The following is a 14,005-nucleotide window of genomic DNA, read 5'->3' on the forward strand; positions in this document are numbered from 1 at the left end:
AGTGAATCAAGTTGAGCTGGTTTCTCGGACAGACAGTAGATTTCCTAATGGTAAAAGTGATTGAAAACCAAATCTAAAAATATGAATATTTAATTTCTATTTTTGAGGGGGCTATTTGATGGAGGTAGTGTAGAAAAATGAGAAAGTCTCTAGATTCTCAAAAAGCCATTAAAAAGTCAAGTGGAGGCTAAACTCTTCATAGTTTAAAAGAAACTAATACAGCCTATATGCAATATCTGAGAGGCTCTTAAAATTCGCCTTAATAAAAAACATACCCATAATACAAGGTTCAGGTCCCTGCTACAGATACAGCTGTTTTACTTTCAGTGAGTTACAGTAGGTTACCCCAGTTACTCCAGTACACCCAGCTCTGTGAATAGGGAACAGATTTTTCTGTGCATAGATTCTACAATGAACAGACTTCCCATTTCATGGAGGGAATCTTGAGTTCTCTGTTTGCTTAATTCCACAAAAACACAGATAAGATCTGATCCGATGGTCCCTTGTGATTCAAATGCTAAACTACGTACCCATTTGCTATTTTAATGTTCTGCCATTAACATAGATGACTGTACAACTGCTGTAATTGTGCAGTGCAAACTCTAAGCCTGTGGGTTAATAATAGAACCTCAGGGGAGATTATTAGAAAGAAGGCAGGGAAAAGTATGCGTTTCTGCAGTTAATTATTTATAAACAGATGCCATGGGGGGTGCTGCTGATTAAGAGTGGACTAAAATGCACCAGCTTTAGACATTTGTTTGAGAAACTATATTCGTGAGCCAACAGCCTAAAATAGTGCACAATATTACCCTGACTGAGTCAGTTTTGCAAATATAGAAGTGATTTCAGACTCCACAAAAGGATCAAAGCCAAAAAAAGAGCAGAAACTGGTAAAAAAATGTTAAAAAGAGCATGTACAATATCCCAGGGTTCAACTGAAGTAACTACTCACATATGTACTGCATGGAGTTTTGTGATATGATTTGTGATAATAATGATACCAAAAAGATAAAATATCCAGTATTTAATTTTGTAGTAAACTGGTGTAGTTCTGTGTCACAGAGTGAAAAAATGGGTGTGAGGAGACAGGCACGAGGGACTATATTGACATTAAGTTTGCATGGAATGGCCGGTGTCTCACTAACTGTTGATGTGTTTCTCTACCTGTCTTGTGAGCTTCTTCCCATCAAAGGTCATCCTTGCTCAGGCAATTGTTAATTACCACATAGTTCAGCTGTGACCTGCGGGACTGTGAAATATACCCAACTGTGTCCCACATTGAGAGGGGGGACTCTACAACAGGGTAGAATAAACAATGCATTGTTACAACAGCTGCATACCGCCATTTCATCAATGAGCCCTAAGCAGTTAGCACTGCCCACATCCAAGACAACAAAGGGACACTTTCACTCCCCCAAAGACGTCCTGAGCCCTGGTTAAGGGAGCTTCCCAAGTCCCAGGCAAAAGGGTTCAGTAGATGAAGGGTTCAGAAATGAGTGGGACACAGAATGCAGTGTTGGACCCAGGAGAGGACTTGGACACCGGGGATTCCATAGAGAGCAGGTGAGGAAGGCTCTGGCATCATTTTTCTTCCCTCCTTCCCCACATTGGAGAAATCATGGTAGGCAAGGAGCATCAACGACCATGTTGTTAGGGACAGCCAGGACTTGAGAGGATAACGAGGACAACATAGAATTTCTTTTCTGCTCTGAAAGGAGGTATGCCAGGTCTGGGTTTTTAGAGAACTCACTGATGGACTGCCTCTTTGGGACATTAGATTTTAGTAACTGAAGTCCATAAGGTTATTGTGCTGGTCTGGAATGTGTGTCTCTTGGATATACTGTTTTATATCCATTCTATATGGATGTGTTTTGTGTTGGGTAGGCCATGATAGATATTTTAACTGATAGGTAATAAAAAGGACAATTATGTAGGATGAGTATCTTGTCTGGTCTGCGGGTGCACTGGTGATTTTTGGAGATAAAAAGAATCTCTTGTGAGGAAAATGGATACTAATTCCTTTAAAATTGCTAGGCGACATAGTCAGCTACAAAGAAAATTTTTAAAAGCTACAATTATCCAGCATGAAGGGGTCACCATCCATGACATCTGTATTTCTTACAGCCAAGAAAGAACTAAATACACAATCCAACATAAAGATCTTATTTTTATTTATTGTTCTTTATGAAAGTCTGTCAGGCAAGAATGTTTTTCAATAATATCTAACATTCCTTTTTTCTTCTGTAGAATTCTGCACATCACACAAAGTATTGAGTTATTGTTTATAAAATGGGTATGATCTATTTTGAAGTATCTTCAGTGTAGTATTTTGTTCTTATTCCTCTAAACAGGTTAAGCATTATAATTAGAATGCTATTCAAAGCCTCTGGATAATTCATAAAACATATTAACTAAAGCTATATTAGCACTAAACTGAAAGTTAATTACATGATTGCTTAAGGCCGACATCTCTGCTCTGAGGTTTCTCTTATTATTTTACCTGCGTTAAACAAAAGATAAACAGTATAGTACTGGATGAGTGTGCAGACATGTTTATTAGTGGTTCATTGTTAATTTTCCATTATATTCTAAGATATTATTGAGAGAAAGAGTGCAAGCAAAATGTTGTTAATTTTTCTTATACTCCCCAGAAAAAAACTGTACAGTTAGACATATTGCACATGGTATTTTCTTCCACAATGCCATGGCAAAGTTAATTGAATATATTTGAGGGTATGTTTTGCTCTTAGATTAAAGAATAGAAGGTGCGAAAGCAGAAAAAGTCTTAACACGTATCTGTGTCATTGAATTGTTACAGTTGTCAGATGCTGGAATTTAACACCTCAAAGTGCCAACACTTCAATGTTTTAAATGTTACAATACATCTTAATGTGCAAAGTGCAAATTTTTACAGAAGCTGACAAGCAGCTAAGAGCATGTATAACGTGCAAAACAGTGGATGCTCTGAAAGCTAAAAGAGCATTGCCTGGACCATTTAATCAGAAATCTTTGCAATTGCTCATGGCCAGTACTGTTCTGCAGCATCTACTGTACATGAAAGAGGAATTTATGCATATTGAACCACAACCACAAGTTTCCATTAACTTTTGAGGTGTTTTTGTAAGCTCTATAGATATTATTTGTGCACTGACACCATGCTTATATAAAATACTGTGTTTTCATTTTACATGTACTTTTCTTTTATAAAAATATAATATAGAATCTTTCTCAAATTTCATCAACCATACAGCTATTTTGAAGAAGAATTGCTTGGCTATAAAGGCTGCTGATCTGCAGTTATCCATGCTCCCTGTAGAGGCATCTAAAATACAAATATTCTTTTATCATGTATTTCTGTTCTTTTTCAACAACATATTCTTATGTACTACAGTGGGGTACTACTGCACCTTTCCAGACCACGAAGTTTGACAATAGGGGTGTCCAGTGGGGTCTCATCTATGTAGGTAATAGCTGGATTTTCATAGGCCATTTTGGCTTTTTTCTCTGCAAAGCTGTCAGAGAAAACAGGCTGACCCTGAACATCACTGTTCTTGGTGCTGCAGTGGACAGTGCAGCACAGGGTGGCATTGGTGATGAAAGCATCCATGGGTTTCAATGAATGCATCCATCCTGGGAGAAAGTCCCAGCTCTGGAGCTTCTTTGGCAAGTGATGGGGGCTCCTGGACTGAAGGAAATTGATGATGAAGATGAACAGCATGATTCCCACAAAAGGCGCACCCACGCCCACCATGATCTGCCAACCAGCCATGGAGAGCCCAAAGACAAGGGAAGGCAAGAGGAGGAAGCAGATGATGAGATAGAGCACAGCAAACCAGCGGTACTTGGCAGTGCGCTCCCCCAGCGTCTTGGCCATACGGATAGGTAACCGTGTGATTGGGATGGGGTACCACAGGATTATACCAAAGATGTTGAAGAAGAAATGGCAGAGGGCAATCTGAAGCAAACCAAAAACAACTCTGTCAAGTAAGGCTGAGACAGACGTAATCACCGTACAGTATGACTAGTTTTGAAACACTTTGAGATATGTAATACATTGCTTGCTGTGCAGACTTGGAGGCTGTGAATTCAGATTTGTGTATGCTTACACAACTACAAGCAAATTAATATTTACAGTATTTATATCAATATCAACAATCAATTCATCTTGATTTGTAACATACAGTAAAATATCTATTGATATAAATTTCAAATTGTGAGCTATTCAGTAACTTGTGCAGAGATTGTCTGGCCCAATTTAAATTATAATGATAAGGGATGGCTGTTTTAACAATTAGACCATTATATTCTCTTTCAGCAGTTTGAAGGAAAATATTATAAAGAATGGGCCTCTTTACCTGAAATGCAGCTGCTAGTTTGTCCCCAGGGCTGGCCAGAGCTGCGAGAATTGCAGTGGTTGTGGTGCCAATATTGGAGCCAAGTGTGAGGGGATAGGCACGTTCTATGCTGATAACACCAATGCCTTAAAGCACAAAGGACAGAATGTCTGTAGAAAAATTCCATTTACACAGCAGCATTTAGTACAATATAATGTCATGTATCACTGCAATGAAACCTTCTCTCAAATGCTATGGAACTCAGTCTCACAAAGTTCTTAGGTACGTATTGTGTGGTGGTACTTGCAAGACATTCACAATGTCACGTTAAATTTAATCACATTTTGTAACATATTAAGGAACCTTTCTATAAGAGAAAAATGTTTTAGAATGATCTGCAGAAACCCTAGACAACAACATGTAATTATATACACAAAAAAATTGTTTCAGTTAAAGTATTAAAGAGAATAATACAGATCCATATAGAAAGGAAAAATACAGATTGTACTCTGACAGTAATCAATAAAACAGATTGACAATAATCTGTTTTTTGTCACCTATTAAAAAAACAGACAATCGTACCATAATACTGCACAGGTGACTCTTTCCCCAAAGGTTAATGATGGCTTCCAAGAAACAATGATTATTAAGAACATTGATGAGTCTTAAGGCTTTACAGTTAATTATTCATAACACAAAATCACCAGGGCATTACTAATTTGGACCGATGAGAATTGGAACATGGAGGGAAAAGGACTCTGAATCATTACAGATTACTGATTAATTGTATGAACCCACTCACTCTGAGTTTAAATTTACATTAAAAACATTCCATGCCTCCTCACTCTCCACCCCCTTGATAAAACGATTAACAACACTTTGGTATAAGAGCTGCAAATTCATGTATAATTACCTCAGAATCTGTAGTACATGAAGAGAATATTAATACAGTGTCAATAGCTTGGTAAGTGACTCTTACTAGTTACTCTATGATGTATGGTTAATAACTGAAGCTCCACTGAAGATACTGTACAGTATGTGCCATGTAGAAATAATCCATTAATAGCTAATTCAGTGTTAACAGTTGTGCTTCTTATATATTTAGTAGGCATGAACAACATTTGCACTCCTAAAAGCAGAGTTTGGCCAAAATATTTTCATTGTTTCACAAAATAAAAATCCAAGTAATTATGATTAAAACTTTCAGCATACACAGATGGAGACTCACCAATCAGGGGAGTGATTGCAGAAGTGAACACAGAACTGCTCTGAACTACAAAAGTCATCCCTGCCCCTACAACCATTGCTAGGTATCCTGTCAGCCACCCAAATGGATACGGAAAATCTGTGGAGAGGAAATATTAAGGAGCACACCTTAGTTTCTTACAAAACAGATCTGCAACCCAAATCCTGAATTTCTAAAGAAGCTGAATTATCTTTTAAAGGGCCCAGCTGCAGAAAGAAACCTAAGTAATTCATTTAATTTGAATTAATAATTTTCTCAGTTAAGGACCTGAGAACTTTGCTTTAAAAAATATATACTTCAGACACTTAAGAACTTAGTTATATACTGTAAAACCACAGAAAATAGGCACAGAATACCTGGCATCCAATAACATAACTGTTCCTCTACCCAATAAATGGGCAGATTTCAAACAGATCTTTACCTGTGTTGATGATTTTCTGAATAACTTTTGCAACGTGTCCCTTCAGGACTGAGTTAAGCAGTTTCACAAGAAGCACCAGACATGTACACAGAACTACTAAGGAAGCTGCCAAGAGGATAAGCCCAATAACCAGGTCTGGAATGGAAGAGTTGACAAACAGGTGATTACCTGGAAAAGACAACAAAAATGTGTTCATTTAACTAATGAAACTAAAGATTTTAATAGAAATTTAATATACTGTTCCTACTCTGTTTCTTGGGTGCCTGAAGTCCATTACTTATTAAGGGCTTTATCCAGAGTTTGTGTTGAAAGAAGAGCATGGCAGTTCTAGTCATCCACACAAGAAGGAATTGTGTTTATTCAAACGTGTCATACAATACTTATGAGTATGTAAAAGAAAAATGTCATTGAAAATCTAGAAAGGAACTCAGAAGTTTACTACAACTTTAAGATATAAAAAAGGCAAATTATTTTGTACATGAGCAGTCCATACTAGGAAACCTGGCAGATGCTATCTTAATAACTTAATAAATGAAAATTAAGTTAGCAATAGAAATTTCATGTACAAAATAGACCTACATTTATGGATATTGACTTCCATTGTCTGGTTCACAGTGGTCCAGGTTGTATTTCCTTTATTCCCACAATGATGGGTGGAAGTGCAGTTGACTGGACTGTTCACAGACACATTCACAAAGGACTGAGGAAAAGACAATGTTTCATATCAAACAAAGCATTTTTATGTGCTTGTGTCAGACAAATTAAATCAAACGTTTCAATCTCTCTTACCACAGCATGGCTGGTCTTGCACCACACCTTCACCAGACTCTTATTTCTGAGACTCTCATCTCCTGTGGCAATGCCTGTGATTACAGATTTATCCAGCTGGAATTGGAGGAAAAATAAAACAGAATTTCTCATGGTCTGGACCATGTAAGTAAGTAAGGCATGTCTACTTAAAATTAAGATAGGCAGAACCAGCAGTGAAAATAATGACTATATGAATTATTTAATTAAGGTAGTGAGACACAGGCAGATTCAAAGAAAGCCTCACTTATGTCACCATTGTTTAAAGATCCTGGAAAGCACTTTGAATGTGGAGAAAGTTACCTGAATGATAAGTTTTGTGAATGGTTCAGTAATGATTTTCAGGATATCTGGAGCGTCTTTTCCACTTTGGATTTGAAAACTCTTCACCACCATTTTACTGAGGCGATTCAAGAGGCCACTGATCACCTCCAGGGGTAGCAACACCAGAACTGACAGCCAGTTAAAACAGTCATGAACTGTGGCACCAGCAAATGCCCTGTAAAATTACCACAATATAGAACACATCTTAGTGGTGTCTGAGTTTAAGAATCAAAGTTCACAATGTTGAATCAATTTAACCCTCACAGCTCTTTCCTATTTAAACTTTCCTTAGTTTGAACTGCTTATTTCCTCTAATGATTTTCTCATATAGGCCTTGTTTACATTACATAAAATAATTAATAAATTATCGCAAGTGAGATTATTTGTTGCACATACAGTAAGAGAAGCTATATTCTTGAATTAAGTCCTACTTATAATATAATATGCCAAGGGTCATAAAACCCATAAACAAATGTAAAGGTTTAATAAACTAAGAAAAACAAAAAAGGAAATTACAGTATATATGAAGTTACAATTAATAATTAGTTTGCTGTGTTCTTCTTGAGATTAAACACCTATAAAAAGTTATTTTGTATCAAAAACATAGCAGGTTAAACTTATCTTTCTTATAGTGCCTCAGCTTTCCTGCTTACCTCTTGAATTCATTCCTCTCCCCAGCTTGCATTAGTGCAACAATGGTGTTGGTGACCGATGTTCCTATGTTTGACCCCATAATAATAGGAATGGCAGACCTCACTTCAAGCACTGCATGGAAAAACAGGTTAACATGAATTGACACATGCACTGTATAGCATGTTTTTGTATACTAAAAAGCAGACTTGGTCAGTTTGTTGCAAACATGTTGTTTTGTACTATATGTATTTTTACACAGACACAATACATAGAGTTTGATACGGTAGAGTGATTTCTCAATTGGCGTTGAATGATTCTGAACTCATTACTGAATAATTTCTATATACAGTACTTTTTCCAAATGAGACTGAACTGCTATGAAGACATTTTATAACTGCATGGCTCATGGTTATAATGCAGATGGAATGATAATCTTCATACAGTAAGTTGGCTGAAGTTTTTATTTTTGCAATAAGAGCTGAAATGTGCCTCAGTGTGAAAGGAAGGGATTATGAAAGAAGATTAAATCTGTACTGCTGATCACCGGCTTTGGCACTTTTCTTTGCAAATGCTGACTCATTCTCATGATCCTTTTGCAATTAACAGAATATATAGTTATGTTTCTAATGAGATGTTCATTCACTTCTTTACACACATTATCTTAGTAGGTACTGCAGCTGCATGAGCTATAACTGCTGTTATAGATGTTGATTATTAAGGAAAATCAAAAGGCATTTTATGCAAATCAAAAGCAAAAAGATCTATACATCTATAAATGAATCAAAGATCTATGGTGTCTACAGTAAGACTTACAACCAGAAGACACCATGCTGACGATGATGGATGTGGAGGTGCTGGAGCTCTGAACAAGGACTGTTACAAGAATGCCCACCACTAGTCCTGCTACTGGGTTAGAGAGAATGACATTATCCTTGAAGATGTCTCCTGCAACTTTACCTGTCCGGAAAAGACAGAATGCATTCATTCTTCACTGTCTTTTTGAAGACTGATACAATTTAGAGAAAAAGTGCTATTCTTTAGAATTTTATAAGCAAAAAGATTATTCCCCCAGGTTTGTTGCAATACAGTTTTTGTCAAATACATTAAGTTTTGTCGATAATCAATACATAACTGAATGACATGCATATTAAAATGTGAAGACAAATACAAAACAAATACAGATAAAAGAAAATACAGGGCCAAGCATAGTTCAAGAAAAAAACTGCAGACCAACACTTCCTGTTTGGAGAAGGTTTATTTTGAAAGCTAACCTCCAGAGAATGAACACTTGCACAAAATTAATTAATATCTGACCTTCAAAAAACTCAGGGTTTTGTTGAGGAATCAACTAGTTGTTTGGAACAAGTTGTTCAATTTAGTTCACTAGTCCCCAGTGAGGTTAATGTTAAAAAAGACTTCCTTTTTTGAAAACATCTTTACAAATGTCATGCAATCAGCTGGAATCAATGCTCAGCTGCTTTTTAACTGCCCATGGCAGAAGTCTGATAGGACAGTGATGTGATAGTTACCCCCTGCCAACTGGAAAGCCGAGCTCAGAATATCCAGGGAGCAGACGAACATATAGAGGAAGAGGAACAGCAGAGGGACTTTCATTACAGAGATGAACAAAGACTTCGCTTTCCCTGTCTCTTCTTTTCTTGGCTCTGAAAATAAAAGTGTGTGACATGTTACATTTCTGTGGCCTAGAAAAAGGTAACCGAACATGGCTCTTTCAGGATTATTAAATAGCTGCCTTTCAATTAAATAATACAGTACATTACCCTTGTCCATCAGCTTTACTATGGATCCCAAGAACAAATGCTTCCAATGAATGTTGAGACCATCCATAAAAAATAATTTGAAGATGGTAGCTGTAATTGAACTTGAATGTTACATATTTCAAAATTACATTTTAATATTTCTATAGTTTGGTCCTTAAAATACATTTTCAGTCTTCTATTTCCAGTTCACCAGATTGGGTTTCCATATTACCTCCATCTACCACCCACCTTGAACTTTGGGTAGTCTCTGGGATGCCCATGGTTTTGAGTAATGAGGATCCACTTCATAGCAGTCAGAACCACTGACCAAATCCACAGTTGACCCCACACAGAGGAAGCCATGTTCTACATTATCCGCTCCTGGAAGGTGGTAGGGCTTTGTGCTTTGAAGTTTCGCACCTGAAAGCGACAGTGTTTTTTATAAACAGACGGAGCCTCTAGGAGCATCAGTATTTTTTACTTAAAAATATTAAATCAAATCATTCATTCTAATTCTGGACAGCTAAAAAACATCAGGTTAAAACAGAATTTAGTACAACACACGTCATTTTAAATGTAATATGTATGTAAAAATGTGATCTGACTTTACATCTATTTTCTCTTTTCAGCACATTTGTTCTCAGAATATCTTTATGACTTGAGAGTAGCAATAGCAGATACAAACAAAATGGAGTTGACCTATGCCCAGTAACATCGTGATTTCTTGTGGCAAACACCCACTCTGCCCCAGAATGAATAATATACTTTTGTCATCAATGATTTGCCTTAACAGGAAACAATACTGGAACTTTTATTTTAAGTGCTGCTTTGTTAAATTGAAATTGTAGTTCACAGTGTTGCAGTGTTATGGAAATAGCTGTTCAACAGGGTAAACTTATCTGTGGTTTATTACCATTGCAGCTGCCAACTGGACCAGCACGTGGGCAGGTTGCCCCTACAGGACAGGAGGCCATAACCCATTCAGAAAGAGAACTAGAGAAAAATCCATTATATTGTTAGTACTCAAATCAAGATGCATTTCATGTCATCTGAATTCTGTGCATATTTCATTTAGAATTATTTATAATAATACAGTGATTGTAAGAGGCTCTAAGGAGAAACTTCTGGCTTTGATGTGAATTTTTAAGATTTCTCAGCTCTTTCAACTTTCACAAGATTATCTACTATCAACCCTGACCAAGTTTCACACCTATCCTCTTTCAATGCAATGAATGTACAGTTAGTAATTGGACCTCTGTAGAAAAGAGTCACTTACTGGTGGTGGGAGTATTATATACAGTGTCATTCCCACCTGCATCTGGACACCATTAATTGGTCACTAATTAAGAGAGGTTAAGAAGAAATAGAGCAGAAACCACTTAACAAGCAAACTGAAGATATGTTGTATAACACAACAACAGCAGGGATCTTTTAAACTGCAGAAATAAGTTGAATAGGCCTAATCAAGCAAGATATTCATTTAAAGAGATCTGTTAACTCCAGGGACATCACGGGCACTTGGAATGAAAATATACAATGCTCCTTCTGGACCAGGACTGTGTACTGTACCACTGTCCTGCAAGAGGAGAGAGCAGTTCCAGTCCTAAAATGCCTCTATTTGTTTTTTATTTTTATTCTTTGACTTTACTGAATTAATTTAATAGGATGATATTGCATAGGAAGTGGAATCATCTGTGATTTCCAGGAATTTATCAAATGCTATTTGAAAGTTACCTCTTAAGCCTACAGGAAATCAACAATTGCGGACTGGATTACATATTGTACCCCTGTTATAGAAATGCATGGTGAAGACAACAAGCTTGGGTTTAAAAAACAAAAACTTACTGACTTACTTATTTTTCCTATAAATCAACAGACTTACCAAATTAAATATTCCTTACCTGAGCTGAATGTTTGAAAAATGTAAGTAAACATGCTGGCGGTGTTTTGTTAAATACAGTACATTCAATACACTATCTCTGTGGGTTCTTTTCCATGTATTTCAATTTTTAAACGAGCTGCAGATCTGTCTATCTAAAAACTGTAAAGTGCAGAGAAGGTATCATCTGAGTAGAAAATATTAACCAAATTAGACAAGCCTGGACAGTCTGGTGCTTATTTGTCCATGGCCGAGCTCTGCAGTCTGTGTTGTGATAGTTCCTCCCTGCCAGATGGAACACAAAGCCAACCAGAGACCAAGCAAACAGAGAAATAGCTGAAGGAGCTGACTGAATAGAAAATCCTGTACTTAACAAGCACTAAGTAAAATGGATTTCTTAGGTACCTGGTGCTCTTTTTATTATTTTACTTTGCAACTTGAAATTACTTCATTCAAATTATGAACCACACTTCCCAAAGCAATTATTGAAAATATAGTTTATAGCAGTTAGGTATTTGTTACATTATATAGATGTGTGTAGATCTTCCATTGTCTTCAGTTTAGTTCTCATTGTGTTGAACTAGGTTGGAGAAATCAAAAACTGTGGTAGTCATCTAACCTAGAACAAGAATTTCATTTGTGGACTAGTTTTGTTGTGCACACCTCAATTGCAGCTAAGAATTAATATTAAGATGTTATTTGAACAGATTGAAAAAAGTGGATTTTCTCCTATTTTACTGATGTGTAGGTGACTTACAGTATATTGATTGTACTGTATATATTGATAGGTACAGTATACTGTATGTATTTAACTGCAGTGATACAAAGAAATAAGTACCATAACATAGAACACACACAACCAAACATATATTTAATTTTAATATTTAAACACAAATATTTCATTTATTTTTTTCTACTATCAAAAACACAGTAATGATAAATGTTACTTAATTTTATTACATTATAATGTACCCCCAAAGAATTCATTGAATTTAGCATCTCAGCAAGAGAGCATTTGGATTGGAAACCAAGTGAATTTTCAGGTAAATTTCCCTAGGAAAGGTTAATCAAACCCATTAGTCTTTAAATTATTAATATACAATCAAATTAAAATTAGTTAAAATTAGATAACTAATTAACAGCAGTTTTTTTAGCCTTTTTTCCTAATCCACCCAGAATAACAAGTGCTAAAATCTGATGTCCAATATAAGAATACTCGCAAAAATGATTTTATAACTTTTTAAGAACATTTTCATATACCTGTATTAATAAAAATATTAAACTTTGATTTGTTATTAAACTCTATGTGAAATAGAAAAAAGGGAAAATAGTACAGAAAACTGAGATTAATTAATCAATCTTACCGTCTTCAAATATTAATTTCACTGTCGTTTTCCACACATGGTCCCTTGCACAATTAATTATGGGAAAGAGGCTGTGGATATTTTATACTCCTAGACTCGAGGTCTAAAGTCTAGGAGCATTATGCAGTATGTCTCACTAATTAACTAGCTCTCTTCATCAAATTCCAGGCTGTTAATTTATAATCAATGAACCTTTCCATAACAGGCAATACTGTCAGAAATGTTCAGAACTTGGAACGACTGCTCCTCATTTCTTCCTAATAACAAAGAACATTTAGAACATTACTGGTTGGTAGTAAAACAAAACTTTTTGTACTAGCTTCATAAACTAATTTAGGCCAAACAATCTAATATTAATGCTTTAAGTACAGTAAAATACCTCATCATTTTAATGCTTTTGGTGTTTAAGCTTTATTTTGAACTGTGAAAAATGTAAGAAATCCTCAAATGTGGACTAATTTGCCATAGTTTATTTACATATAGTGATTGATTGTTTGACTGTTTTTTCTCTGAAGAATGTATTTTTAAAACACAAAAAAAGATTTTATAATTTTATTTACATTCAACAAACTGCGTGAGTCATGATCGAAAATAGGACACCACACATACACTCAAATGTACTGCAAGGATTCCAAGAATTTAATTCAAAGGCAAGTAAAACTGAATGTAGAGCACATCTTTGATAATAATAAAATAAAATAATATAATAATAAAATAGAATATATTCAAATAAAATAAATTAAATTCAAATTTGAATATATTCAAATCATCCAGGTGGATGCTGCACATTGGTGGTGGTGGAGGGGAGTCCCCATTACCTGTAAAGCGCTTTGAGTGGAGTGTCCAGAAAAGCGCTATATAAGTGTAAGCAATTATTATTATTATTATTATTATTATTATTATTATTATTATTATTATTATTATTATTATTATTATTAAATATCATGTATATACTGTTAAATTTAATTAGTGAAACATGACACCTAGTGGTCAGTCATATGAAATCATTTGAGAGCAGCATCTGGTGATCTCTAATAGCATGCATTGCATTACTGCGCTGTTTTAAGATAAAACAGCTTTATCTGTTGTGATCTATCAAGCTCGAAAATGATTTGATTAAATTCTTTACCTGTTACTATGGTAGTGTAGAAATACACACCTGTAATCTAAATAAAATCTGATACATTCAATTACATTGTTTTCTATGATTATATGACTATGATTATATGATTTATAT

General features: G+C 35.5%; 1 protein-coding gene across 1 annotated transcript; it reads right to left on the bottom strand.

Moving 5' to 3' along the window:
- Positions 1 to 2,149: 2,149 nt before the first annotated feature.
- On the bottom strand, positions 2,150 to 12,871 carry slc34a1b (solute carrier family 34 member 1b). Its single transcript, XM_015349636.2, has 13 exons — positions 12,769 to 12,871; positions 10,439 to 10,518; positions 9,775 to 9,945; positions 9,295 to 9,429; positions 8,579 to 8,722; positions 7,786 to 7,897; positions 7,112 to 7,307; positions 6,791 to 6,886; positions 6,581 to 6,701; positions 6,002 to 6,169; positions 5,563 to 5,679; positions 4,356 to 4,480; positions 2,150 to 3,955 (listed from the first exon to the last, which is right to left on the bottom strand). Exons 2-13 carry the CDS (start codon positions 10,497 to 10,499, stop codon positions 3,386 to 3,388), a joined length of 2,016 nt encoding a protein of 671 aa, XP_015205122.1. The 5' UTR covers positions 10,500 to 10,518; positions 12,769 to 12,871; the 3' UTR covers positions 2,150 to 3,385.
- Between the last annotated feature and the right edge of the window lie 1,134 nt (positions 12,872 to 14,005).

Source organism: Lepisosteus oculatus, chromosome 11 (assembly GCF_040954835.1).
Source record: "Lepisosteus oculatus isolate fLepOcu1 chromosome 11, fLepOcu1.hap2, whole genome shotgun sequence".
Classification (NCBI taxonomy): domain Eukaryota; kingdom Metazoa; phylum Chordata; class Actinopteri; order Semionotiformes; family Lepisosteidae; genus Lepisosteus; species Lepisosteus oculatus.

Coding starts and splice junctions, on each gene's coding strand:
- slc34a1b (XM_015349636.2), bottom strand. CDS start 10,499: ATGGCCTCCTGTCCTGTAGGGGCAACCTGCCCACGTGCTGGTCCAGTT. Junction 8,723..9,294: donor GGCTTTCCAGTTGGCAGGGG/GTAACTATCACA, acceptor TTTTCCGGACAG/GTAAAGTTGCAGGAGACATC. Junction 7,308..7,785: donor GAGAGGAATGAATTCAAGAG/GTAAGCAGGAAA, acceptor GTAATTTTACAG/GGCATTTGCTGGTGCCACAG.